The 26,976-nt window shown below is 40.8% G+C and overlaps 1 protein-coding gene across 3 annotated transcripts in view; it reads right to left on the bottom strand.

The window, feature by feature from the left end:
- GDA (guanine deaminase) overlaps positions 1-26,976 on the bottom strand; it is a 70,303-nt gene that overhangs the window by 13,939 nt on the left and 29,388 nt on the right. For all 3 annotated transcript variants that reach the window (XM_075931713.2, XM_075931712.2, XM_075931711.2), the window contains exons 3-10: positions 26,078-26,249; positions 23,881-23,968; positions 14,453-14,558; positions 12,137-12,164; positions 8,739-8,846; positions 5,578-5,685; positions 4,009-4,106; positions 587-654 (exon numbers count right to left, since the gene is read on the bottom strand). In XM_075931713.2, coding sequence (XP_075787828.2) covers positions 587-654; positions 4,009-4,106; positions 5,578-5,685; positions 8,739-8,846; positions 12,137-12,164; positions 14,453-14,558; positions 23,881-23,968; positions 26,078-26,239 — 766 coding nt within the window. In that variant the 5' untranslated portion in view covers positions 26,240-26,249. The remainder of the gene's footprint in view (positions 1-586; positions 655-4,008; positions 4,107-5,577; positions 5,686-8,738; positions 8,847-12,136; positions 12,165-14,452; positions 14,559-23,880; positions 23,969-26,077; positions 26,250-26,976) is intronic.

Genomic DNA, 26,976 nt, shown 5'->3' with positions numbered 1-26,976 from the left:
GCATGCAAAGTCTCCTCCCACCCCAGGGGCATAGGCACCTAGGAGGAACCTCTGGAGGGGGGCAAAGACTTCACGCGCTCCCCCAACCCCAGACCAATCATGTTCTGTGGATGGGGAAGCAGGGAATATCCTGGCCCTGCCCCTTCCAGTGCAGCCCAGGCCACTTCAAAAAATTTTCTAATGTATGAAATCAGCGCTTCTTGCGCAAGAACCCAGACCCCCAGCAAAAAATTATTGCACACCTCTGGTCTATTGCCTAATTCCCAAAAGACGGTTTTATTATATCTGTGTGAGCATCTGTATAAGGGTAACACAGTTCATATACAGAATAATATGTCTTTCTACAATCTAGAAATAATTCCAGACCCCACTCTTAGTTGTTTTGGGGCTAATGGAACCAAACTATCCTCATTCACTTTCAAAACATTTCTCTAGAGTGAGTTTGTGTTTGGGTCTATGGTTTGTTTTTGTTTTTTGGCTATTTCTAGATCCAAGACAATGGAAAATCAGGCACACTGGTTGGGGGCATGTTAATGTGAATATGTGGCTAGACCTTATTACAAAGGGTCTAAAATAAATTACTAACCTGTGCCAAGACCAACCTTCACATTGTGCTTCAGAACATTTTGTACGTTTAAAATGCCACTGCACAACCTGGATTGGAAAGAAACAGATCCTCCGTGACACACACACACACACACACACAAAAAGATTTAAGGCTCATTCCTGCATTCAAGCAGTATGTTGCCAAGTTGCCTCAGGGACAACTAAAACAGTTTCATGCCAAGATCTTTTCCGTATACAAAGCATTCCCCAAAATGTATATAACAGATGATGCCTCCACAATCGAAATAAAAAATGTATGTTCATTAACCTGAATTATAAAATCTTCATAATTAAAAGGATAAAGTAATTTTAAAATAAAAACTCACTATGACACTTCTGTGGCCTCATATTCACTGATTGCCTCCCTTACTGAAAATCAGAGCCTTAATATATTCAAGAAGGAAGATGGCAAAGAAGGCCAAAGATCTAAAGCAGAGATGAAGCAATGTACATTACATATTGGTCAAGTGGAACTTAATGCCATAAACGAATCAGCTGAGCAGGAAGGGAAGGGTCCATAGCAGTTGGAAGGTGGTTGGTGGGGATTAGTCGGTGTCAGACACGGACAGGATTGCTTGGATGATGGTATACTTGGCATGCTACCAGGGACTGTTTCGGGGTCGAGATTGGTGACCACAGCTCTCCATGAAGGGATGATGGTTACATAACACAAGATGGCAGGAGGCAGAAGAGAGTAAGTGGTGGGAGAAGCAACTGAGGAGGCTATGAATTAAGGCAAAGATGGAGGTTAGATTCCCTGCTTGTTTAACTTGCATGCCCTTTCAGCCTTTGGCATGAAAATAATACCAGCACAGACTTCTTTAGGACCCAAGTCTAACCTTGCTTACACCAGCATAAGTCAAGAGTCAATAGGAGTAGTTGTGTGCTTTGGAAAATCAGGTCACTTGTTTAGGTACCTAAATAGAGCCTAGCTTTTGGCTTCCATTTTTAATATCTTGGCCTCCTTTTTTGTATTATATATAAAGTGCTGTGTTACTGTAGAAAGTCAAAGATGGTTGATTTATAAATATGAAAAATAAACAAAAACTAAATCCATGTTATGATAAAATCTATTTCAGGAGAGCAGTTGTAACAAATCTGGGATTCCTTATTAAGCCAATTAATTGAGATTGTTGGGCTTCAAGGCTTGATTAGTTGGAAAATTATGCAAAGCTCTAATGTAGAGAGCACTGCACAGGAGCAAAATGGAGCTTATCCCAGCGTGACTTCCCTCGGGCAAGTCACACCTGTGTAAACCCAAATATAAACAAGCATGGTATTAGAGATGTGCAATAACTAGAATTTCTGTTTTCATTCCAAATAAGAACGTAATCAGAAAACTGATAAATTTCTTGCAAAATATGTTTGAGTCAAACATTTTTGTTCAACTGTTGACATTGGTTTTTATTTTGTATATATTTATCTATTTATTTTACAGTGCATTTTGAAACAAGGTTGCTTTGAAGTGAGAAATAAAAACATCCCATTCCAATGAGAACACTGTCAGAATGTCTTGTTTCAATTTTTTACAAAGAAATTTAATCAATCGATAAATTCAGAAAACTTCCATTTTGATGAAACTGCATTTTTCAAATGAAAAGACTCCATTGGAAAAATGTTGGTCATTTCTACGTAACACATAATTCACTAATTTAGACAAGCTCTTGGTATGCAACATTCTTCCCTCCCTCACCCCGTACTTTCTCAAAACTGTTTGTCAGCTGGGTTCTATTGAGTCCTACAAGGAATATGAGGAAGGAATAGGAACGTATATCTGAGGCCTGGTCTACACTAAGGCTACGTCTACACTGGCCGTGAGTTCTTGCGCAAGTACACTGACGTTCTAATGTATGAAATCAGCACATCTTGTGCAGGAACTCTGACGCTCCCACTCAGGAATAAGCTCTTTTGCGCAACCGTTCTTGCGCAAGAGGCCAGTGTAGACAGGTAACATGAATTTCTTGTGCAAGAAAGCCCAATGGTTAAAGTGGCCATCAGAGCTTCCTTGCGCAAGAGAGCGTCTACACTGGCATGGATGCTCTTGCGGAAAAGCACATCTCTTGCGCAAAAGCACATGCCAGTGTAGATGCTCTCTTGTGGAAGAGTTTTTCCACAAGAACTCTTCCACAAAAGAGTTCTTGCACAAGCTGCCAGTGTAGAAGTAGCCTAGGACCTTAGTCCAAAATGAGCCCCCAAGATAGAATCTGTAAGCCATGTGTTCACACTCCCATGTCCATTATTCTGGAATAAGGTGCTGTGGAATTCTAACTCAGTAATCCTGCTTTTCATGAGGAGTAACAATATTCCTGAACTTGTAAGTCCGAAATAACGTTACTGTGGACACTCTGGTGCTGCTAATTTTAACTAATAGGCCTCTGGGAGGCCTCCCGCCATTCCCCAGAGTGCTTCTTGAGGCTCTGTGTTTGAGGCAGTGCATCTACATTAACAGAGTTTGCCTGAGACTACATTTGATTCTTCTCCGTAATGAGGACACACAATTTGAAATTTGTAAAGTCGGGTGCCCAGAAGTTAAACTTAGTAAATCTGAAATAATCTCTTAGGGTACATCTACACTAGCCCCCTAGTTTGAACTAGGGAGGCAAATGAGGGCAACCGAAATTGCTAATGAAGTGCAGGATTTAAATATCCCGCATTTGCTTAGCATATTCCCGTCCGGTCGCCATTTTGGAAACTGACTAGCCCGAAGTAACTGCCCGCGTCTACACATGGCAGAGAAGCGCGATTCCGAGATAAACCCCTTAGTTCGAATTAACAGTTAAACCTCATGGAATGAGGAATGGGGTTTAACTGTTAATTTGAACTAAGGGGTTTATCTTGGAATCGCGCTTCTCTGCCGTGTGTAGATGCAGGCAGTTACTTCAGGCTAGTCAGTTTCCAAAATGGCGACCGGCCAGGAATATGCCAATCAAGCACGGGATATTTAAATCCCACGCTTCATTAGCAATTTCGGTCGCCCTCATTAGCCTCCCTAGTTCAAACTAGGGGGCTAGTGTAGACGTACCCTCAATGTTAGTTGTGGCCTGAGTTGTGGAGAAAGTGAGGGGAACAGTAGATAGGGATTTCCTGTAAACTAGAGATGAGAGAGGGGGTTTGCTGCTAAATCTGTCATGTGCTTCAACCAGGGCAATGTACAAAAAGGGGAAGAAATCCCAGTTCTTGTAGTTCAATGTATGACCAAAGAGTTCTCAGTAGCACAAAGCAGCTCCTGCTCCACATCATGCAGCAATTGAAAATGAGCAAGTAACTCTCACTCTAGTATTTTAGACTATGACTGATGTCTAATAAACCAGGACTCTTGGTCATTGCTGCCAGGAGAATTTACACTACTGAACTACAGTATACCATGGTCTGTTGTATACCATTAGCTATTTCTTTACTTACGAAAAGTTTGAATTGGGGCAATGGGCAATTGCAGCTCCTCGCAGATTAAAAAGTTTCAACTCTTCATCAGAGAGATGGCAGCCATGGGCCATCACAGTCTAGAGAGAAACAACATAACACAGAAATTACTTTTTTTGCCTGTTTTTATTATCCAAAATGTCATTTCCATTGCCAGAGGTGAAATGTGTAGTAGGGACATGACCCAAGACCTATTGAAGTCAGTGGAAAACTCCCATTAACTTCAGTGAATCAGCTTTGAATCGGGCTTTAAATGATTTAATCACTTCCCCTGGCTTCCTTGCTTTTCTTTAGAGGAAAAATAGTAGAGTTGACTCTTGGCTCTAGAGTTGTCACAAGGGACTGGGCAAGAATTCCCCATGTGCATGAAGAGTATAGGTATGCTTTAGTCAACTTCATGCTGCAACCCTAACAGGCCCAGAGATAGGGAATATGCTGTGATAAACAGAACAAGAGGCTATAATATTACCAAGATTCTGGGTTATTTTCTAGGAATGTCTTGTTTTCTGTAATCCCCTCTTACGTTTTGCACAAGTACGTCTTGTCTGAAAGGTTTTTAAATTTAAGTTTGGTTTAGAAATTAGTGGGGGGGTTTTTTTTGTTTTAACCTCCTAAAATGTGGATTTAAAAAACACAAGCTCTTAGCATACTATAGAGATTAAAATCCTTTATTTGTATATTTTACGTTATTTAACAGGGACAGCTTGTTTTTTTGAAAGTACTGGTTGTAATCTAGACTCTTTCAAAAGAGGCTTGCAGTCTAGACGTAGCCTAAGATTTTAAATGTCTGAAAATTTTAAATAATATCTGCACATTTCTCCCCCAAATTTACTAAACACAACTGTATTCATTGATAAAGCAGAAGTTGATCCTGAACCCTGAAAATATGGTTTTGAAAATACCACATGCCCAAGATGTGTGTGAAAAATTGGAGAATTAAATTGCCACTGGATCAAACACACATGTATATAAACAAGTTTCCATGCAACTTATTAGGAATTTGTAAACTTATTTAAAAATATCTTGAAATTGCATGTCTCCTTCTCAGCTAAAAAAACTCTGTGGGTGGGGCAGGAGCTAGTAATAATTATAAATGTGCAATCCATACAATTTGTATATGGATCATACACAAGTCTGTATGCCAAACTCAGGCAACACAAAGGGATAGGAAAACTTCTGTAGCAGGGAAGGGGGAGATTCCTCTGAGGAAATTCTGCATCTGCTTCGGTCTCCTCTCCACCCCACTTCTCTAAGGGGCCATTACAAACCATACTCTAAGGGAGCACAAATTGTCTTCACCTTTGTCGTCTCCTACCAGGCGCTGAGCAGATCTCTGGCATGCTTAAAGATTTAAAGCTTTTATTGCCTGTGATCAGCAGTCATCCTTATAGTAAATATTATTTACATGATCTTCTCTCAGATTTCACTGCCTATCCTTGGATGAATAGCAATGCAACTCATTTAAACCTCAGGGCAGTGAATAAAATTCACCAGTACATTTACCAATCTTGACAATCATAACATATACTATAGAGTGTTCTTGAATGCTACCTTGCTTGTAAGTAGCTTGTTTTTATCATATAAATCCGTATAATGTTTATAATTAGGAAACATTTGCGCCACAAGTTCGATTTCTCCATCATTCTCGCTTATATGACTCTGTAAAGATGGGAGAAAAAAAAGTCGTCAGTAATTGCTTTTTTATTTAGATTTTATATGGGTAGCACTCTGGGTGGCCTAATATTTAACTAGACTTACAACTGTGATGCTGGCAGACCAAGTGCCAGCTCTTGCCAAGGCTCCAAGCTCAGTGAACACTGACAAATACACATCTGGAAACCAGTTTGGTGTACCTGTATATTAGCATTGCTAAGATGAATATTAAAATTGTAAAGAATGTGTTTAGTGTCTAGGCCTTATGAATAGTGCAGGATGCTGCATGTATCAATTTCGCTCATAACCTCTGCAGCGCATTCTATAAAATTATATTGAGTGTTTGCATTGTAAACATCTATAACTGTAGCTTCAGGGGGTAGCCGAGTTAGTCTGTACAGGATAAACTTAAACAAAAAATGGTCTGGTAGCACTTTATAGAGTATCAAAACATGTTAGTCTATAAAGCTCACGATACCATCTACATGTTTTGTTAGTCTATAAAGTACTACCAGAACATTTGTTGTTTTTTAAGTTTATCTATAACTGTAACTCACTGAACAGGAAAGAAGTATTAATTGATGTAAAGTACTGGTCATGCAGTCAAGAGGGCCTTTGAAACCAAATGAGCCATTGTAAGACATCACAATGGCAAAGAATTTGTTGATTGCTCTCCTCACTCACATGAAGAGGAATTGGGTTCTACAGTTTGGACTCTGGGAAAAAGGGGATGAAAACCCCTAACTGGTGTTCCCATAAGCTGAGTGCTTGGATGGCCACCCAAAAGAGATTCCAATGATTGTCAAAGTGCCCACGGCCAGCAGCATGTGTTTCTACTGGTGGTGCACATCTGCACATGACTAAGTTCACACAACAAAATTTATCCTGCACATGGATGGAAAAAATTAGAGGAAACTGCCCCTGACAAGGAGAAACTGGACCTTTATGCTACTTCGCATCTGAGGAGCAGATTCCTAAAAGTAAGCAAGAGATCCCCATGCTGCTTAGTATGGGCCAGCTGTAAAGGGCATGCATTCTTCATATAGCTCATATTACCTGTTTAAAATCTAAGATTCTAACTCATTGGTGTGTGTTTTCTATTTAACCGTGTAAATCTCTCATTTCTTTGCTTAGTTCTTAAATTGTTAATTAGTTCATTACAGGATAGTCTACAAGCTTTGTTAATGGTGTGAGATCTAAGATGCAAAATTTACCTGGGGAAAAGTGACTAGCCCTTTGGCACTGGGAGTAACCTGAATATTTTGTGGTCTTAGTCATTTTTACACCAATCACAGAATCAAGCTTGCCTGGGTGGCAAGATAGATTGGAATGCCCACGGGTACTATCTTTGACCCCTTGCTATTCTATAGAGCTGGAATAATTTACACTAGCACCTGGGTTGGTGAAGTCTAAGTATAGAACATGCAACTGTTTGGGGTTTCTGTCCTTTTTGACAGTCTGTCCTGAGGTTGGCATTTATGGTCATAAGCCATTCCAGACAGTGTGACAACTTGATACTGGATACTTTGTGATGCTATACTAGCACAAAGCAGTTCTAAACCTGTTGGCCCTGTCCTCAGAAGCTTTCTTGCTATAGGAGAAATCTTCAGATGGCACAGCACTAGTGTAGCAACTCCTACATGCCTCTTTTCCTAAACCTGACATGACTGGGCCCAGGAAAAAGGAGTATAGCAGGGGTAACCCAGCACAGCAATCTCAGATATCACAATGGCCTGAAGGTCACTGGTACCTGACAAATATTAAAGTAGTACTTTGGACTTGTCAGATGAGGTACCAGACCAACCCTGAATAGACCCAGGTTCAGGGCAACACAAAGGACACCTTTGTCCCCACTTTCTCTGGTGTGGATGAAAATCTCATCAGTTTTGTGCTGTCTCTGGAATATATGTTTCCAAATATCCATTCTTGTAATGTTAAATTACCCAAAAGCGGAGTAGTTTTAATGTGCTATGTAATTAAGACTATGTAACCAAAAAAAAAAAAAAAATTGTCTCCCAGCTTTAGCACAGCTGTAAGCTTTAAAAAGTACTTTAATTCTAAATTGCAGCAACTTAATGACACAGTAAGATGCACTTGTCTTTTTAACGATGTTAAAATAAGATACTCTGAATACAAAGGCTTATTCTTTTCTGTGCTGAGATCTGCATCGTGCAGAGATGAGGCCAATGGTTATAGTTCTCCAGGATGATCTCACCTAGGCCAGGACTGGAACAGGTAGAGAACAGAAACCTTAAAAAAAACAACTGGTTATGGTGCCCAAAGACTATGCATTAGCCGGCACAGACGAAGCACACAGTGGCCTAGCTATGATCCCTAGCCCATGCTGTGTGCTAGAAATTGTAGGGAGGGCATGAAAATTTCATTGCAATTTAATACAGGGTCAAAATTAAGTATGAGGATTAAGTAGTTTTGCTGAATTGGGCAGTATGATAGATATGGCAATTTCCTGCAATATCTTTGGGAGATCTTACTGAATTAAGTTTATATATTTTTGAAGTCCCTCGTGTTAAATGCAAAGATTATGTATGTATGTAAGGGACTCAGTGATCAGTGGACCACAGTGATGTGGCAGACAAGAATGAACTTCTTGGACAATATGCATGAAGTGGTTTTACTGGAAGATACCTAGGGGGAAGTTAATGCAAATCCCCATCGCTGCCTCAAATTATGCAAAATCCCTTCGCACAATAGGGACTTATGCTGGAGGAAAAATCAAAGCAGGCTTAGGTAAGCAGTCTGACTTGCTGGGGAATGCAGTTTAGGAAGGGATCAGCACATCCAGGTAAAACCCCAGTCAAAGAAGAGTGTGAGAGAGAGATAGGCGCATGTATACTCCGGAGACAGGTGACAGATGTGCTGTGATTCTAGAGCAGGTGCCCTTGCTGATGTGTGAGAGGGAATACAGGTGTGGTTTCTCTGAGCTATGATAGGTAATATCTGAAAAACAATGACGCTTTAGAAATAACTTCTCATGCAAATTTCCTAGCCTGTGGATTTTTTCCCAGTGAAAAAAGTTAGAGAGCGCTCACAAATCCTACCTGCACATGGATATCACGAGCCTTCGCTAAGTCACCAAGTCTTCTCAGCAACTCCTCAGTGCAGGAAGGTCCAAAACGAGGTGAAACTATAGGCTGTACCCTTTGATACTGAAATATTCAAATTGCACACTTGAGACTGAAAATAAAAATCTGTGTAACATCACCAAGAGTGCACTGACCCACAAGTTTACATGATGATGAAAAAGGATTGGGCTTGTTTTAGCAAGCTATAAAGATTTTTTTTCAAATACAACCGTCCCTGAAATCACTGAAATTTGAATTGGACAGCTATGCATTAGCCAGTGAGTTGTGAATTAGGTAATTTAACAGGCTTTTCCTAGCTCTAATTTCTAAAATCCAGATAGTGCACTAAGCTTATGTCTACACTCCAATAAAATGCGGTGGCATGGCCACTTGGGTTTGTGAGGATTGGGCTGTGTAAATAGTAGTGTAGATGTTTGGACTCAGGTCATGGGGTCTTAGAGCCCTGGTTCCAGACCCAACCTGAAGTCGACACTGTTATTTCTAGTCATGCAACTTGAGCAGCATGAGCCTGTGGTGGGGAGGGGGAGCTGGGCCCTGAAGCCCCCTGCTGGAGGCATTGTGGTCTTGCCATGCCATACCCTAGAAAAAGGGCAGTAGAAAGGTCCTCCAAACAGGCTAGAGTAGATGAAGGGTAGCAGCCAATCAGGGTCCAGGAAGGCCATATAAAAGGAGCTACAGAACAAAGCAGTAGTTTGCTGCTGTGTAGAGCTTAAGTAGTGAAGACAGGACGGACACCCAAAGAGTAGCAGTGCTGTGGACAGCTCTATGTGGAAAACTCATGGCAAACAAGACAGCCCTGAGGTACGAGCAAAGATGGCACATGGCTATGGGGAGGTGGCCCAAGGAGTTAGAGCAGCAATAGAATGAACACAATAGACAGCTGCTATCTACTGCTGTGATCCATAGGCTGGATATTCACAACCCCACCCCCCAGAAGCGACTGGGGCTTCGTCTACACTGCAGGCTTCTTGTGCAAGAACTTCTTGCACAAGTGTTCTTGCGCAAGAGCACGTCTACACTGCCATGTGTTTTTGTGCAAGAGTATCCATGGCAGTGTGGACACTGTTGTGCAAGAAAGTTCTGATGGCCATTTTAGCCATAGGGGTTTCTTGTGCAAGAAACCTCTGTTGCTCGTCCACACATGCCTTTTTGCACAAGAGCTCTTGCGCAAAAAGGCTTATTCCTCATAGAAAGAGGAATAACTCTTGTGCAAAAAGCCCTGTGTTCTTACAATGTACTGTACTTTTTCTTGCACAAGAACGTGCTTGTAGTGTGGACGCTCTGTACGTTTTTGCGCAAAAACTCTGCAGTGTAGACACAGCCTGAGGGAAGTGGCTTGGATCTTGAGGCATACCAGAAAGGGAGAATTGGACTACAGTGACTCAAGAGGGCTCAAAGAGGGTGAAAATGTTGCCACCAGGAAGTGGGAACAAACTGAGACACATTAAAGTGGGCACCAAGAGAGTCCCTGTTGGACTGGTATCCTGGGAGGGGTTTTTATTTTTGCACGCAGACTGTATAAGATTTGGCCAAAGGATTGAGTCACCAAAGAGCCTCTATAAACGGAGAGAGTGTGTGGGTACATGCACTTGGTCATGAAGCACTCACGAGAGGGGAGTGCAATCTCGTTACAGAGCCCAAATCAGCTGACCCAGGCGCTTGGATTTGATGCTTACAGGTATTTTATTGCAGTGTAGAGATGAGTTAAGATATAGGTTAGAGTAGGGGTGGATTTCCTGCACCTTCCTCTTCTTCCAGGGTGTGTCTGGACTACATCTCTCTTTTGACAGAGGGATGTAAATTAGACACTTCAAAATTGAAATTGAATTTCCCGTGCTTCATTTGCATAATTGTGTCATGGCGCTCTTTCAAAAAAGCGTTATTTTGAAATTGAAACCGAGGTAAATTGAGGTTTACAGGATCTTTCAAAAAAGCCTTCTATTTTCAAAAGAACCGGGTCTAGACTGCGGTTTCAATTTCAAAACAGCACTCTTTTGAAAGAGCGCCATGATGATTGCATGCAATGCAAATGAAGTGCGGGAAATTCAAATCCCAGCTTCATTTGCAATTTCAAAGTGTCTAATTTACATCTGTCTGTCAAAAGAGGGATGTAGTCTAGACACACCTTCAGTGTCTCCACTCTGTGAAGGTGTTGTATGTAGGAGCCAGATAATAGCCAGGAAGTTTAGTTAAATGACCAGATATATAAAACAAGGAAAGCATTTGTGACCTACGAGCTACAGGAGATTAGAGTCGTCTTAAGCATCTCAAACTCCATGCTTTTAAAATATACTCAACAAACTACAACTGGCCATTAAATTTAGGCATTGCATTTTTGAGTCGAAGACTGTCAACAGAACAGAAAGAGTAGCATACCAGTCAGAGGGGACGCTGAGGCAAGTGCCAGGCAACTACTGCTTTCTCTGATGGCCTTCACATGCAACACTGCAGCCCATCACTGTTTTATTGTGCATGTGACACTACCAGAGAGTGACAGACATTTTGGCCTTCAGTCCCTTCACCTCCCAGCTGCAGTTGGAAAATCAGGTCACTTATTTTGGTAACTATATATGGATTTGGGTGCCAAACTTTAGACATCACGTTTGAAAATCTTGGCACCAAGTGTCAAACAAATGAAATCACAGAGAAAGAAAGGTTAGCACGGAAGCTGTAAAATTATTTGACTATAGCAACAGTGCCATAAAATGTATCTGCAGAATATTTTTAGAATCTCTTTTACACACATAACCCAATGTGCTGATACCTTCCACAGTAGTTTTTTTTTGTATTATTAACTGCAGTGTAAAGCTGTGGCCTTTATTTTAAAAGGCAACTATTTTTTTTAGTTAAACAAAGATTTCTCTTTATAGCATGGTTTATAAACAGTGAAATTATTTATTAGCTTATTTCTTCCTAAGACCAAAGAATTATTCTTCGTAGGTAGCTGAGCAGCTTTTAAGAAAATAAGGGTTATTTTCCAAAGTATAATATTCTGCAGTGCTCTGACCAAACAACCAACACTGACATTTGCCAGCCCAAAGCCACAGCTTCCAAACAAGTTTGTGCAGACTCAGGCTTAAATTGGCCATTAAAGGCACTGTCTTGTATTTATTTAAATCTAGTAAAAGACCTATCCTTATTGATTTATCAGCAGCATTAACAATTGTATTCATTCAAACTGAATTGTTTTTTTCCAAATTTTTATTTTATTTCCATAGAAAAAATGAAATGCAGAAGTGAATATAAACAAAGGAGAAGTGAATTTTTGCCATTTCATACAGCAATCAGGGGGGAAAGTATATGACAACACAGAATATGGGTTATGTTGCTGATACAAAAGCAACTTTACTTACTTTCTTTTCTAGTAGTTCTCTAACAAACCTGAAGGGTAAAAAATTATTTGTGTTATAAATTAAGAAATTTAGGGAAAATATTTACTTCAGTGTATTATTGTGTTGTACATGAATCCGTTTTATGTAGAAAGTTGGAAGCTGTAAGGACCAATTTCTCAACTAGTAGAAATTAGCAGAGATCCATTGAAATAAGAAACTACACCAATTTTCACCAGCAGAAAATCCGGCCCTAAACATGCAGAAGTTTTATCATTTGTAGTAATTAATCCCAGACATGTGGTAATTACTCTGTGCTCTCACTGGAAACCAAATATATGTTATATTAAATCAACTGAAAGCATAATTATATGCTATAGCAGCAGTATTAAAAAGACACTTTAATTTCGGCTGTACGTGAATTTAAATCAGAGCACTGAATCTATTCTATTATTTAAAATCCTATTTTTAGCACATTGCAGTATTTTATGTTTCATTTACAGTAGCTGAACATATTGAGGTTTAAAGTGATAGACACCCCATCTTTCATTCACTTAAAATGCCAGGAGCCGTATCCTTTGATTTCCTTTTTTTCTTTTTTTAACAGGAAGCATTTATGGAGGTTTTCAGAGTACTCAATATTTACACAAGTGAAAAAAATAAACAAACTTGAACTTGCTTGTTACATTCTACTCTTTTGTTTTGAATGGAAGTGACTATAAATATTTAAAAAAAAATCAGGGTCAGGACATTAGAGGTGAGTTAAAGCTGGCCTCCTTGCCCCCACATTTTGGAGGGCTGGTGCTGCAGGAAGACAGGATTTTAACATTCCTGTACGTGAGAGTCCTGGAGGCCCACCAGTGGATGGGTGGGTAGGGAAAGGAAAGGTCCTTAGCCCGCACTAGACCATTAGCTATTCACCAGGGCCAGAGGTTCTTGCAAATCCTTGACAGTTCAATGGTTTACACTGAAAACTGAAATCAAAGAGTTTTGCCTAGTTTCAGGGGTAAATACAGCTTTTTTTTTTTTTTTCAATCTATACTTGAGACCTTCCCACCTATTTCCTCCCTCCCTCCAGTCCTGTCCACCTACTACTTTCTCTCCACACTTTGGTTACAGATAAATGCAAAGTAATATATATCACCTCCTATATATGTAAAAAAAAATTAGTTGTAATTTACTGGAATCCGTGTGATAAATTATGGGTCTACGTGATAAACTACGTTTATTTCATTCTTGTGCGATCATAACCTTAGTATGCTCACCAATTTATTTTTAACATTTCTAAATGCTGAGCAGTTCTCAGAGACAATATTTTTTTAAAAAGATATTTGAATATGGCAAAAAAGTTTCCTTTAACAGAAAGGAAGAGTTTTCTCTCATGGTTCATGGCTGAAGTCCAGGTCTCAAAAGCAAATCTTCCAGGCTAGACAAAGCTATCTTCTCCACAAGAGCTGGAATTCCTCTTTTCCAAAACTATAGAATATCCATTATTACCACAGTCATGAGATACTGGATCTCAAACCCATGATATATTTTCTGTAAATTCCTGTTTGAAATTGTTATGTTTTAAACAGGTACTAGAACTAAAGGTCCTCTCTCTTTTAGGCCTATACAACTGGAGTTGGTCCTGAGGAAGCCTAGGTTAACAGCCAAGGGAAAACAAACATTAGTGCAGTACTAATAAAATAAATTAAACTTTTTAAAAATCTCTCCTCAATCATATTGCATTTAAAAAAGCATGATAGTTTGCAGTAGTGAAAAGATATCACTGGCAATCATTTGGGATAATCTGCATAAGTAATGCGGTAATTCCAAACTCACTCCATGAACTATTCAGATTGTTATATGCTACCTTATTATGTATTTCTCTATGGTCCTGATCCTGTGTGTGACTGTTCATATGAGTAAAATATTATATGTTTGCATGATAGTGACTAATATATTTACAAAATGGCTCCCAGATAACCATGCTTCCATACAGCAATCTGGTGCCTATATAAACTATTATAGTAGCAAGTCCTTCATGTTAAGACTCAGCATTTTCAGATTATTAAAAGAAGTATAAATGTAAATTTGTGAGTATAATTACGCTGTATGGACCATATTCTTCTCCCACTTACACTGCTGTAAATTAGGAGCAATTCCACTGAGGCAAATTTTGTTGCTTTGGTGGAAAACTGGTATGAGAGGAGAATCAGATTTTTTGTAAATGGATGAAAAAAAATTACTACTTGGATCTAAAAGTTATAAGATTAATCCTTGACTTGCTTTCCTGTCCTTTTTCACTTTTATTAAGCAAAATTTCTAAAGATAATAGTATCAATATAATCATTTTACCTTTCCGTCTCCTTAACAGATTCATCAGTGTCTTCCTTGTATTCTGGAACAAATTCATTGAGATCCATGCAAACCTTGCCAACAAATGCTCGCTGACCAAATTTATCTGTGAAATGTATAAACAAATAAACTCAATCATTTGGTTTCCACATGAAAACTGCTAGCAAGACCTGCATTTAAAACCACAGTACCAAATCCTAGCCCAGATAACTTAATTTAAGAATAACAATGTCCATGTTCTTTTCTTCACCTTTAGGCTCACACTTTTTAGCCCAAAAGGAAAACATTCTGAGATGGAGGGGAAAAAAAGACTGAAATAGAAATTACCTAGGACTCACTACTGTAAACATTATAAATAAGAGCTAGATCATGCTGGTTACACACAGCCCAGGAAGAACACTGGTAGGTAAAATGCCTCCCAAATTTTCCCAACCAACCCACAGAGAGAGCATGCATGCCACCACACTATGCCTACAGCCTGCTTCCTCTATGCTAAATGTGGCCAGAGTGCCACATCAGAGTCCAGAAATGGTATGGAGGACCCGGTAGGGGCCCAACACCCAATCTAACCCTGTTTCCCACTCTCTGACTGCCCTGTGATCTCTCTGCCCCATCTAACCCTCCTGATCTTCAGCCCCAGACCATGCTACCCGGAGCACCAGGGTAGGCAGCACAGCAAGCTGAGGCTGCAGGGAAGAGGAAACGGAAGCAGAGGAGCTCAGGATTATCTTCCCTGGGAAGGAAATTGGGACCAGACAGAAGGGTCTGGCTCACAGGCTGTAGTTTGAGAACCCCAGCTGTATGTCATCTGACTGTATAGGTCAGCTGGAGACCACAGCCTACCTTCCTGTTCCCTTTACACAGTGTTTAATTTGCAATGAAAGAGATGCCAGGGTTCAAGTGGATGCTGGGATTGAACCAATTTTTTTTACATTCATAATTGATGCAAAAAAAAATTGATGCAGAGGTGCCAAGGCTATGAACTGTCAAGCCTACACGTGCCAGGGCTCAGCCCTGGCACAAACAAGCACTGTTTTGGGGCACTGTGTATCCATTACATATTAGCAAGGATTGCAATTCTGCCTGGACTTTCCATAGGCCACGCCCGGGTTGTTTAAAGGGGAGTCTTTGTCTTCCCCAAACCACTATACAGCTGTGAAAGAGCCCGCTAGTTTACACTGCATAATGGGCAGATACAGATCTATGTGTATTACAAATGCAGTGCTTCCATTTGTAAGCTTTTGTACAGACAGTGCAGCATCTAACCTTGCTGGCAATAGGTTTTAACTTGTAATTGGTTATGTATATGGGACTAGCCTTTGAAATATTATAAAAATTAGCTTTCGTTCAATAATACTTATGCAGCCTCAATCAAATACTGAACTATGCATGTTATTATTTAAGTGTTCACAAAACAAAAATAGTCATTTTGAAACTGACATAAAAACATAATGGTGATACTGGATCAGAGTAATGATCCATCTACCCAGTATCCTGTCTTCCGGCAGTGTCCAATATCAGAGGCTTTAGGGGGGGTGGAGGGAAGAGGGGGAAACCTAAGCCCCGGGGGCTAGATGTGGCCCCTGGCTTGCCTGCATCCAGCCCCCAAGGCTCAGGGCTCCACCCCCAGTGTTGGGGAGTCCACGCTGGCGCTCCATCCCTGTTCCCCCGCTGCCCCACTGTAGGGCTGGAGCACACAAAATCTCCCCTAGGCTCTGTTGTGCAAGGTGAATGTCTGGAGTCAATCTCTCCTTTTCAGTTAGGGACCATGTCAGTAATGGTTTATTTGTCTTTTTGCTTTTCACTTGTGTATGGCCCCCAGTTTCACTTGTGATTTTTTCTGTGGGTGAGCCGCCCCTGACTCAAAAAAGGTTCCCCACCCGTTTTACAGGGAATGAATAGAACAGGGCAATTACGGAGTGATCCATTCCTAGTTGTGTGATCCATGCCCTGTCATCGAATCCCAGCAACTCGCAGTCAGAGGCTTAGGAACGCCCAGAGCATGGGACTGCATCCCTAACCATTGTGGCTAATAGCCACTGATGTACTGAATCCTCAAAGAACTTATCTAATTATTTTTTAAATAGTTATAGTTTTGTCCTTCAGAACATCTTCTGGCAATGAGTACCACAGGTTGACTGTACATTGTTTGAAGAAATACTTTCTTTTGTTAGTTTTTTTTTTTTTTAAACCTGCTGCCTGTTAATTTCATTAGGTGACTCCAGTTCCTGTGTTGTGTGAAGGGATAAATAATGATTCCTAATTGACTTTCTCCATACCCTTCATGATTTTATGGACCTCTATCATGTCCCGCATTTGTTGATCCTTTCGCAAACTGAACCATCCCAGTCTTTTTCTTCTTGCCTCATATGGAATCTGTTCCATAATCTTAACCATTTTTTTTACCATTCTTTTTAACTTTTCCATTTCTGATGTATACATTTTGAGATGGGCTGACCAAAACTGCACATAGTATTTAAGGTGCAGCCATAGATTTATACAAGAGCATTGTGAAATTTTTTGTCTTATTATTTATCCCTTTCTTAATGCTTCTTTATAATCTGTTAGCCTTTTTGACTGCGGCTGCATGTTGAGCAGATATTGGTATGTATAGTTGGTATTATGTTTTACAAAGTGCACTGCTGCGCATTTATCAGCACTGAATTTCATCTGCCATTTTCTTGCCTAGTCATCTAATATAGCAAGACCCCTTTGTAACTCTTCTTAGGTAAGTCCAAAGTAGACTATTTTGAGTAATTTTGTATCATTTGCAAATTTTGCCACCTCTCTGTATACCCTTTTTACCCCCAGAAAATTATGCATATGTGAGAAGCACTGGTGTCAGGATGGATTACTAAGGGTCACCACTATTTACTTCTCTCCATTCTGAAAACTACATATTCCTATCCTTTTCGTTACTGTCTTTGAACCAGTTCCTGAAGATCTTCCCTCTTATCCCTTGATATCTTAGTTTAAAAGCCTTTGGGAAGGACCTTGTCAAAGGTTTTCTAAATACACTCTTGTGGTGTTTTAGATGCTGCTTGTAATTATTAGAACTGGGAACATTGGCTGTTGGGAATCTGGAAGCACAGGAAACAGGAAGGAGGGCGGAGGAGATGGGCCAGGCCTGAGTGAGTATTAAAGAGGGGAGTAGCAGCAGCTTTGTAAAGAGGTTTCACCTTTGGTAAATAAAGGCCTGTTGAAGTTTGTTACTACCTTGCTTGCATGATACAACACTTTGATGATGAGGATGGGGATCTTCTGCCTCTGAACCCACCTGCACCCTTTCTGCAAAGGCCAGGTGAGCCTCCAATTGCTTTTACTGCCTGGTTCTGCAATGTGATTTGTCCTTTTCATATGTGTTCATTTTTTTTAATTGTATCCTTTGGTATATATGGTTGTGGCTATTTTCTTCCACTATTTGATCTGAGGGAGTGGGTCTGGCCCACGAAAGCTCATCATCTAATAAACCATCTTGTTAGTCTTTAAAGTGCTACATTGTCCTGCATTTTGGATCCATATGTTTGAGACTTATCTGCTTGCAATCAGTACTACAGAGATTTCTGAAGTAAGAAAGCGTGCTCTGCTAATCCACTGCCTTGGAGCAGAAGGGCAGTGTATATTTTACACTTTCCCCCTTGCAGATGATAAATATGAGACTACACTCATTGCATTAAAGAACTTTTTTGTGCCAAAAGTGAATGTAGTAGTTAATCGCTACAGATTTCGCCAGCGTGAGTAGAAACCAGGGGAGACTACAGTGCAGTATGTTGCTTCTCTGAGGAGTCTGATTGTAACTTGTGACTTTGGGAATATGGCAGATGAGATGATTAGAGTAGAGACCAGCTCATTGAGAAAACAACGTTTATTTTATAATTGGTAGAGCTTCTTAAGAGAGGAGGGAATGTGGTGTTTTAGATGCTGCTTGTAATTATTAGAACGAGGAGCACTGGCTGTTGGGAATCTGGAAGCACAGGAAGGAGGGGGGAGGAGATGGGCCAGGCCTGAGTGAGAGCTACAGAGGGGAGCAACAGCAGCAGCTTTGTAAAGAGGTTTCACCGTTGGTAAATAAAGGCCTGTTGAAGTTTGTTACTGCCTTGCTTGCATGATACAACAACTCTTTTCACTAGATCACCCATGCCCATGTTTCTGATCCTCTCAAAGAATTCTAGCAGATTTCCCTTTACAAAAGTCATGTTGATGATTCCCCAACAAATCATGTTTATTAATGTCTGATAATTCTTTTCTTTATTATGATTTCAATTAATCTGTTCAATATTGAAGCTAGGCTTACTGGCTGTAATTCCAAGAATCACTTTTGGAGCCTTTTTTTAAAAAATTGGCATCCAATTAGTGATCCTCCAGTCATCTGGCACAGAAGCTGATTTAAGTGATAAATTACCCTCAGTTTCAGCCCATCCTGAGGTAAAATGTGCCCAGTCATCTAATGGAATGTAGAAACTTTGCATATGCATCCCATCCTGAGATAAAATGTGGCCAGTCAATATGAGGATAGTTGAAATCCACCTTATCATTAAATTTTCTATTGCTCTAATGGAGCATTTCACCATCACCATCCCAGACAAGTAGTCCATAATACATTCCTACTCCTATACTCTTATTATTTAAGCATGGAATTTCTAATTGTAGAGATTCTGGGCTATAGTTTGATTCATACAGATCTAATTTAATACATGCTATATGCGCCAAAGTCTTTTGGGTCTCTTGTGGTACATCTACACTGCAGAGGAAGATTGAAGGTGCTGCTGTCGATCTTCCAGGGTTCTAACTAGTGGTCGAGTTCAGACAGCTAATTTGAACAGAGAGGGGCACTCCTCTTGAAATGAGGGTTACCAGCATCAACAGGAGTAAGGGAAATGGAAGGAAGAGTGTTCTTCCTTTGACTTCCTATGGTATAGACAGTGCCAAAAGCTGAATTCAAATATTTCAAGTTCAGCTACGCAATGAACACTGTCCCGCAGAATAGACATACCCTTGGTATCAAGTGAACCATAGTAATTAGATCACTTGACACAGGTTCTTGTCCTTCCAGTCACTGCTTCCCAAAAATGGAACACATACATATCATCGCCCCAAGAGGCGGTAGCTAGGTTGACAGAAGTCTTCCATCAACCGTACACCATCTACATGCAGGGTTAGATAAGTTTACCTATGCTGGTCAGAGGTGCAGATTTTTCATGCTCACTGAGATAGTAAAGCCAACTTACTTTTCTAGTGTAGATCAGGTCTCAGTACAGTTATTCTGACCCCCTACTATGTGTTTCCAAACAGTATTTGTCTATTTAGTCACTAATTCAGAAAAAGATGTAAGCATGTGCTTAAGCCCATCGCTATTTAGCATAACGCTTCATTCTAAACTTTGCATCTGCTTAAGTCCCACTAAAGTCAATGGAAGGTGATCATGAGTCTAAATGCAGCATGTGTTTAAGTATGGCACTTAACAGGGATGACTTGCTGTCTGATGAATTAGATTATATTGTAAACTCTTAAGAGCAGTAGATAGGTCTCTGTATGCCTTGTACTACACTGATCATGATGTTGGTGTTTATCAAGTAATAATGAGATCAAGCAGATCCTCTACCTCTGTCATTTTGAGCTCTTACATTTCCACACAATAATTCCCACCATACACATTCTATATTACACTTAATATATAGTTTGTCTGTGGAGTAAATGCAAAATTTGCATCCTCAAGCAAGGCAGTAGTTAATCATACCTGAAAAGATTAACCACAATAGACAAGTCATGTGCACCTTGAGGCATTTTCCATTAAAAATGATGAGAGAATTGAAAACTGTGTTGGAGTCCATGCCCCTTATAATATTAAAGCATAAGGCCCAGGTGCCCTCAAACTTAAGATCCCACCCAAATGAATAATCAGACAAAACTATGGGCCACATGAGTCTTTTGTGTTACTCCACCGGGTTATTTTTTATATTGCTCCTAGAAAATTATATTAGTCCTTTATACTGAAGGCCAACCAGCAACATATATTGAGAGGGGGAATTCATATGCAAAAATTAGCATACAATTGTGTACTAATATTTGCATGTGTGATTTACCATGAATGCACATAAACTGGGCATTTGTACAGATAATTCTCCAATTAGGGTTTGATTCAGCAAAGCTAAATGTATATTGTTTCACTCTTAGGCCATGCCTACACTGGGAAATTATTTTGAAATAGCATGCCCTTTGTCAAGCCACAGGGCCAGGGCACAACAGGGTTGTGGATTTGCTTCAATACAGAGTTGATTAGGGATAGATAGTTGCTTTTATTAATCTCACTACATCACTACTATTACAGGCTTAATACTGCCAGGTGGTTACATAGCTACTGCAAAATAATACAATACCTCACTACAGGCAAAGAAATGCATATAAAAGTAACAGGCACTTGTAAATGCTTAAGCCCGTTCAGGTCTGTGGTTACCTCACACCCGGCCGCAGTGGATGTGGCTCCAGCTAGGGGGATTCAGGACACCCTTCGAGGTCTTGGTCCCTGTTGAGACTCACTGGACACAGAACTTTCTACACTAGTTATACTACAGTTGTTTACTGGGTGTGCATGTACCTGGCTCAACGCCATTCGTATCACTCTTATGAGCTGAGACCGAGGTCAAACTTGTTTACTGCTCAGTAATTTCCCAGCTCAAGGCATGGGTTAGAGCTGATAAAGCACAGCTGCTGTTTGGGCTTGCAGCGTCTCACACTATGCTAAGCTGGAAACTTCCATCCCAGGCCTGCTAAGCTGCAGGACCCACACATGACTTTTATGTGCCATCCTTACTACAAGACACCATCGAAATAGCGTAGAATTATATCAAAATAGCATGTCCACACTCATTGGCGTCTGAATTGCAATTAAAGCTCCCCCCGCCCCCGGAAGGACTGCAGGGAGAGCGTCAAGAGAGCAGTCACTTCCTGAGGCTAGCTGAGACTCGTGCTTAAAGGGGATCCTCTCTACAGCCACATCTCATGCTTCTCTTCTCCACTGACTACCCCCTCAAGGGACATTGAACTCACACCGTGTGCTCTGGTTGCCATTGCGGGTGCCACATCACTCTCATCATGGAACTGTAGCTGCTGCAAAGCAGCCACCGGCTCTTGGGCCTCCTGCTGTGCCTTATGGCAAGGTTCATGTAGACGGCCCGCATGGTGCTGCAGGAGGATGATAATCAGCATGGACTGGAGGACCTCTTCACCCAAACCCTGACACTCCTCACGCACCCCATTCCTTTCCATCCTCCCCTGCACACCATGCAATGCTGCTTCTGGCACCAGGACACCAGTTCCGACTGGTGGGACCCCGCTGTCCTTCAGTAGTGGGACAACTAGCAGTGGCTCCAGAACTTCCACATGTGGAAGGCCACCTTCCTGGAGCTCTGCAAGTGGCTCACTCCTGCCCACAGATGACAGGACACCCATATGAGACCCACCATCCCCCTCCAGAAGTGTGTCCCTATCACGCTTTGGAAGCTCACCATGCTTGACAGCAACCGCTCCGTCGGGAACCAGTTTGTCTTGGGGAGATCAACCACTGGGGCCGTGCTCGTGTAGGTTTGACTATTTTATTAGGAGGGTGGTGAAGTACTGGACTGGGTTCCCTAGGGAGGTGGTGGAATCTCCACCCCTAGAGATTGTTCAAACCCACCTCGACAAAGCCCTGGCTGGGATGGTTTATTTGGGGTTGGTCCTGCTTTGGGAAGGGTGTTGACTCTGTGACCACTCAAAGGCTCTTGCAGCCCTATGATTCTATGTTTCTATAGGTGGTCAAGGCCATCAATGCCACCCTGCTGTGTAGGGTCATCACCCTGGGCAACGTAAACCCCGTTGTCACTGGCTTTGCCGCCATGGGCTCCCCTAAATAGGAGGAGGTTTTGATGGCACCCACATCCCCATCTTTGCCTTTGGATCACCAGGCCTCTGACTATCACTTTTCAATGGTGCTGCAGGTTCTCGTGGACCACTGCGGTATCTTCCCAAAAATATTTCAGTCCTGAGCCGTTTAGTTCACAGATAATTAATTCTACATTTTAATTTACACATTCACATGGGCTATGTCTAGACTGGCATGATTTTCCGCAAATGCTTTTAACGGAAAGTTTTTCCGTTAAAAGCATTTGCAGAAAAGAGCGTCTAGATTGGCACGGACGCTTTTGCGCAAAAGCACTTTTTGCGGAAAAGCGTCCGTGCCAATCTAGACATGGTTTTGGGCAAGAAAGCCCCAATCGCCATTTTCGCCATCGGGGCTTTTTTGCGCAAAACACTTTTTAGCTGTCTATACTGGCCCTCTTGCGCAAATACATTTGCACAAGGGGGCTTTTTCCCGAATGGGAGCAGCATAGTTTTTGCGCAAGAACACTGACAATCTAACATTCGATCGTCAGTGTTCTTGCGCAAATTCAAGCGGCCAGTGTAGACAGCTGGCAAGTTTTGCCAGTCTAGACGCAGTCTAAAACTTGCCAGTCTAGACGCAGCCACGATGTTTGCAACTGCAAACCAATTTACATTTTGTGTGCGTATGCAAAAGCTCCACTTCCCCAGGCCTACTTGGAGGGGAGGGGAGGGGAATATCCTGGTGCACCTCTCACCTGCAAGGCCTGACTGAGAGGAGATTGAAGATCCTGGCATCCTCTCTCTCAGGACTGATCACCCTAAGCAGTCAAAAATCCTGAGTACAGCCTAAAAAGGCCCCATGAGATTGGCTTTGAAAACTGATCAATTGGCTTTAAAACAATAAAACACTGGGTTCTGTGTCTCTGTCTTCAAGCTTCTTAGCTTTCAATATTCATTCCCTTTTAAGTTTTCACCACAAGTAGAAGGGTTAGGAATTTGCTTTATAAAGATGAAAACTGAGATTCTCACAATCACTTGATTCCAGAAATAGAGAACTTAAGAAAAATTCCAAGTAATCACATGTCTTGTAATAATAGAGTTGTCAACACTGATTTCCCTGTAGATTGGAGAGACAATCCTGGCACTGCTCCTTCTCCCCAAACTTGAGGGGTGAGTGAAGATTTTTGGTACTAATCCCCACCCTTATGCCCGAGAAGATACTATTTTTCATGCTATTCAGGCATATGGTGGTCTTGTACTCAAGCAGCAACAGAGGAGGAGAAGCAGAGCCACATAAAGAGGCGAGTGAAATATTAACTAATTTGGAAGTTGCTACTGTTTTTTGGGGACATGAGGTGGCAGTGGTGGTAATTGATGGAGCAAAGGGTAAATGGGAATGAATGAGTAGTGGGAGAAGGACTAAATAACTGAGAGGGGACAGTTGGATTTCAGGGAGAGAATAAAGAGAGGGGGCAGATTCTCAACTGGTGCAAATTAACCTAGCTCCACTGATTGGAGAAAACTATTTCAGCTGATCTCTCTATTACAACTCAGTCATCTGTTCTTACCTATAATTTCAGCAAGTAGCAAAGAAGCAGTTGTGTGAATTGTTGCAAAGTAGCATGCTGTAGTCGTGCCGTTCTTTAGTGTTCTTCTCTATAAAAAGAATTCAGTTTTCAGCTATATGAAAAAGTGACAGACTGCCAAAATGACAGAACATGCAATCAGTGGATTTAATTTGCAAGATGGCTCTACTGAATTTTGCACTTATTGGGTCTGTATAAGAAGGCGGGGAAGAAAAATATACTCATTTTATTGCAGAGTCTTATTAATGTGTTTAAAGGGGAAACAACAGCTAATATTAGTTTGAAACTGTAAGGCTGTGTCTACACTGGGCCACTTATTCCGGAAAATCAGCCGCTTTTCCGGAATAAGCTGCGAGCTGTCTACACTGGCCCTTGAATTTCCGGAAAAGCAACGATGCTCTACTGTACAAAATCAGCTGCTATTCCGGAAAAACTATTCTGCTCCCGCTCGGGCATAAGTCCTTATTCCGGAACACTGTTCCGGAAAAGGGCCAGTGTAGACAGCCCAGTGGTCTTTTCTGGAAAAAAGCCCCGATCGCGAAAATGGCGATTGGGGCTCTCTTCCAGAAAAGCGCGTCTACATTGGCCACAGATGCTTTTCCGGAAAAAGGGCTTTTCCGGAAAAGCAGCCTGCCAATGTAGAAGCTCCTTTTCTGGAAAAACTGAAAACGGAATAGTATTCCATTTTAAGCATTTCCAGAAATTCATGCCAGTGTAGACACAGCCTAATAGTTCCCTTCATCCCACAATGGATCCTTTGGATTCAAGTCTTCCCTCAAGGGTGAACTGCCAGGAGACTATCAACATCTGCTTCAGGGAGTAGGCATTTCTTCAGGATGCTGCTGTGAGGACTCCCCTCAAGAAGCCAATGTGATGCTGACAACACGCTATCTAATCTTTCATGGTTGGGTAAGATCACAGAGTAACTGTATCTAGGTGCAGTCTCCCTGAAATAGATGTTAAGCCTTCTTTGGCTTGGGGTTGTGCAGTACTCACTGACTTGATTTATTTTGATTGTATTTTTAAATTTTGGCAAAAGTGTCTAGAGCCTAGTATATGTGACTTCTATAATAGTAGTTGCCTATCATGTAATTTAAATGAGTTCTCATGTAAGCAACTAGGCAAAAAGACACACATACGTTAAGTATAAATTCAAGCAAGTTATCCATAGGTAGTCTTAAGTGAGAATTTCCCAACTGTTTCATATTAGATTTTATGGACTTTTATATTGTCCCCATCACAGTTGTATCTTATTGAAAAATACATTATGTAATTAAGGTGAGACATCGTAGATTAAATGCTGTTTCACTGAGAAATACATACTGTACTGACAGTCCATAAAGCTGGTATTTTCAAGTAACAGACTTGTGCAATATAACTTTTTCATTCACATTACAGTTTCATTGGAACTACATTGTTGTTACTATACATTTAGCTGACTGCTAAACTTGAGTCAGCTTTGCAAACCACTAACACCTTAGGGAAAAGAAAGAGAGAGAAGCTAAGAATACTTTGAACTTTCCTGGGTTCACACATCCCTAATTATTCTCCTAGACATCAGAACTAGAAGGAGATACTCTTAGTTGGCACTCTTGGGCTACGTCTAGACTGGCCCCTTCTTCGGAAGAGGCATGCTAATTTCTAACTTTGGAATAGGGAAATCTGCGGGGGATTTAAATATCCCCCGCGGGATTTAAATAAACATGGCCGCCGCTTTTTTTCCGGCTTGGGGAAAAGCCGGAAAAGAGCATCCAGACTGGCGCGATCCTCCGGAATAAAGCCCTTTTCCGGAGGATCTCTTGCAAGTAGGAATAAGAGATCCTCCGGAAAAGGGCTTTATTCCGCAGGATCGCGCCAGTCTGGACGCTCGTTTCCGGCTTTTCCCCAAGCCGGAAAAAAAGTGGCGGCCATGTTTATTTAAATCTCGTGGGGGATATTTAAATCCCCCGCAGATTTCCCTATTCCAAAGTTAGAAATTAGCATGCCTCTTCCGAAGAAGGGGCCAGTCTAGACGTAGTCTTGGACAATGACAATATTTCTAATTTTTTTTAGTTCTTATGCCATTTAAACAAAATTAAAATACTGTTATTTTTTAGAGATACTGTCAGCTTTAGCAAGCTGACACAGTTCATTAATGTGCACTTTATAACAGTAGGTAGAAGACATTTCTTGTACTTACTACAACTCTGGTGTATACCTCTTCAGCAAAGTCATTATCTTTGTATTTCACTTCTGTTGGGAATGTATATGTGTTTAACCAATCCAAAAGAGGTAGATCTACTCTTGATCCAGCAAATGAATACTGAGGTGCATGAATATGTGTATCAACCATTCCTGGCATGAAGAATTCACTGTTTAAAAAAACATAGTAATTTATATGGATTTTTAAAATTAAAGAACTATTTTTAAATAATAACTTATGTTTTTTGTTTTGTACAACATGCTTGTTTGATGGCCTGCCAGTAAATGTCAAATATTTTAAGAACAGTAAAAAATGCCCTCTTGTTGTATCATAAGACTCTTATTCTTATGAATTCTATGGATATAAATATTTCTTCCTAATGACTTAAAAATAGATTTGGCTCAGGGTATGTCTACACTGCATTCCTCTTTCGAGAGAGGAATGCAAATGCAGCTGAGCAAAATTGCAAATGAAGTGCGGATTTGAATTTCCCACGCTTCATTTGCATAATTGTATCTGGGCGTTATTTCGAAAATTACCCTTAAACCTCATTTTATAAGGAGTAAAGGTAATTTAGAAAGAAGGGGTTTCTTTTGAAATAACCACGTCTAGACAGCGTTTCTTTTTTTTTAAATAGGGTATTTCGAAATAGCGCCTGGACGCGATTATGCAAATGAAGCGTGGGAAATTCAAATCCACGCTTCATTTGCAATTTTGCTCAGCTGCATTTGAATCTCAAAAGAGGAATGCAGTGTAGACATATCCTCTGTGAATAGTTCATAATGCATTTGCTGAAGTACACTTTTCTGATTATGAAATATCATAAAAAAAAGTTTCAGATTTATTCTAAAATATTCACAATTATTTTTCATGCAATGTTCTCTGTGCATTGTTTG

This window comes from Pelodiscus sinensis, chromosome 6 (genome assembly GCF_052426305.1).
Source record: "Pelodiscus sinensis isolate ZL-2025 chromosome 6, ASM5242630v1, whole genome shotgun sequence".
NCBI lineage: Eukaryota > Metazoa > Chordata > Testudines > Trionychidae > Pelodiscus > Pelodiscus sinensis.
This window is presented reverse-complemented; position numbering and strand designations above follow the sequence as displayed.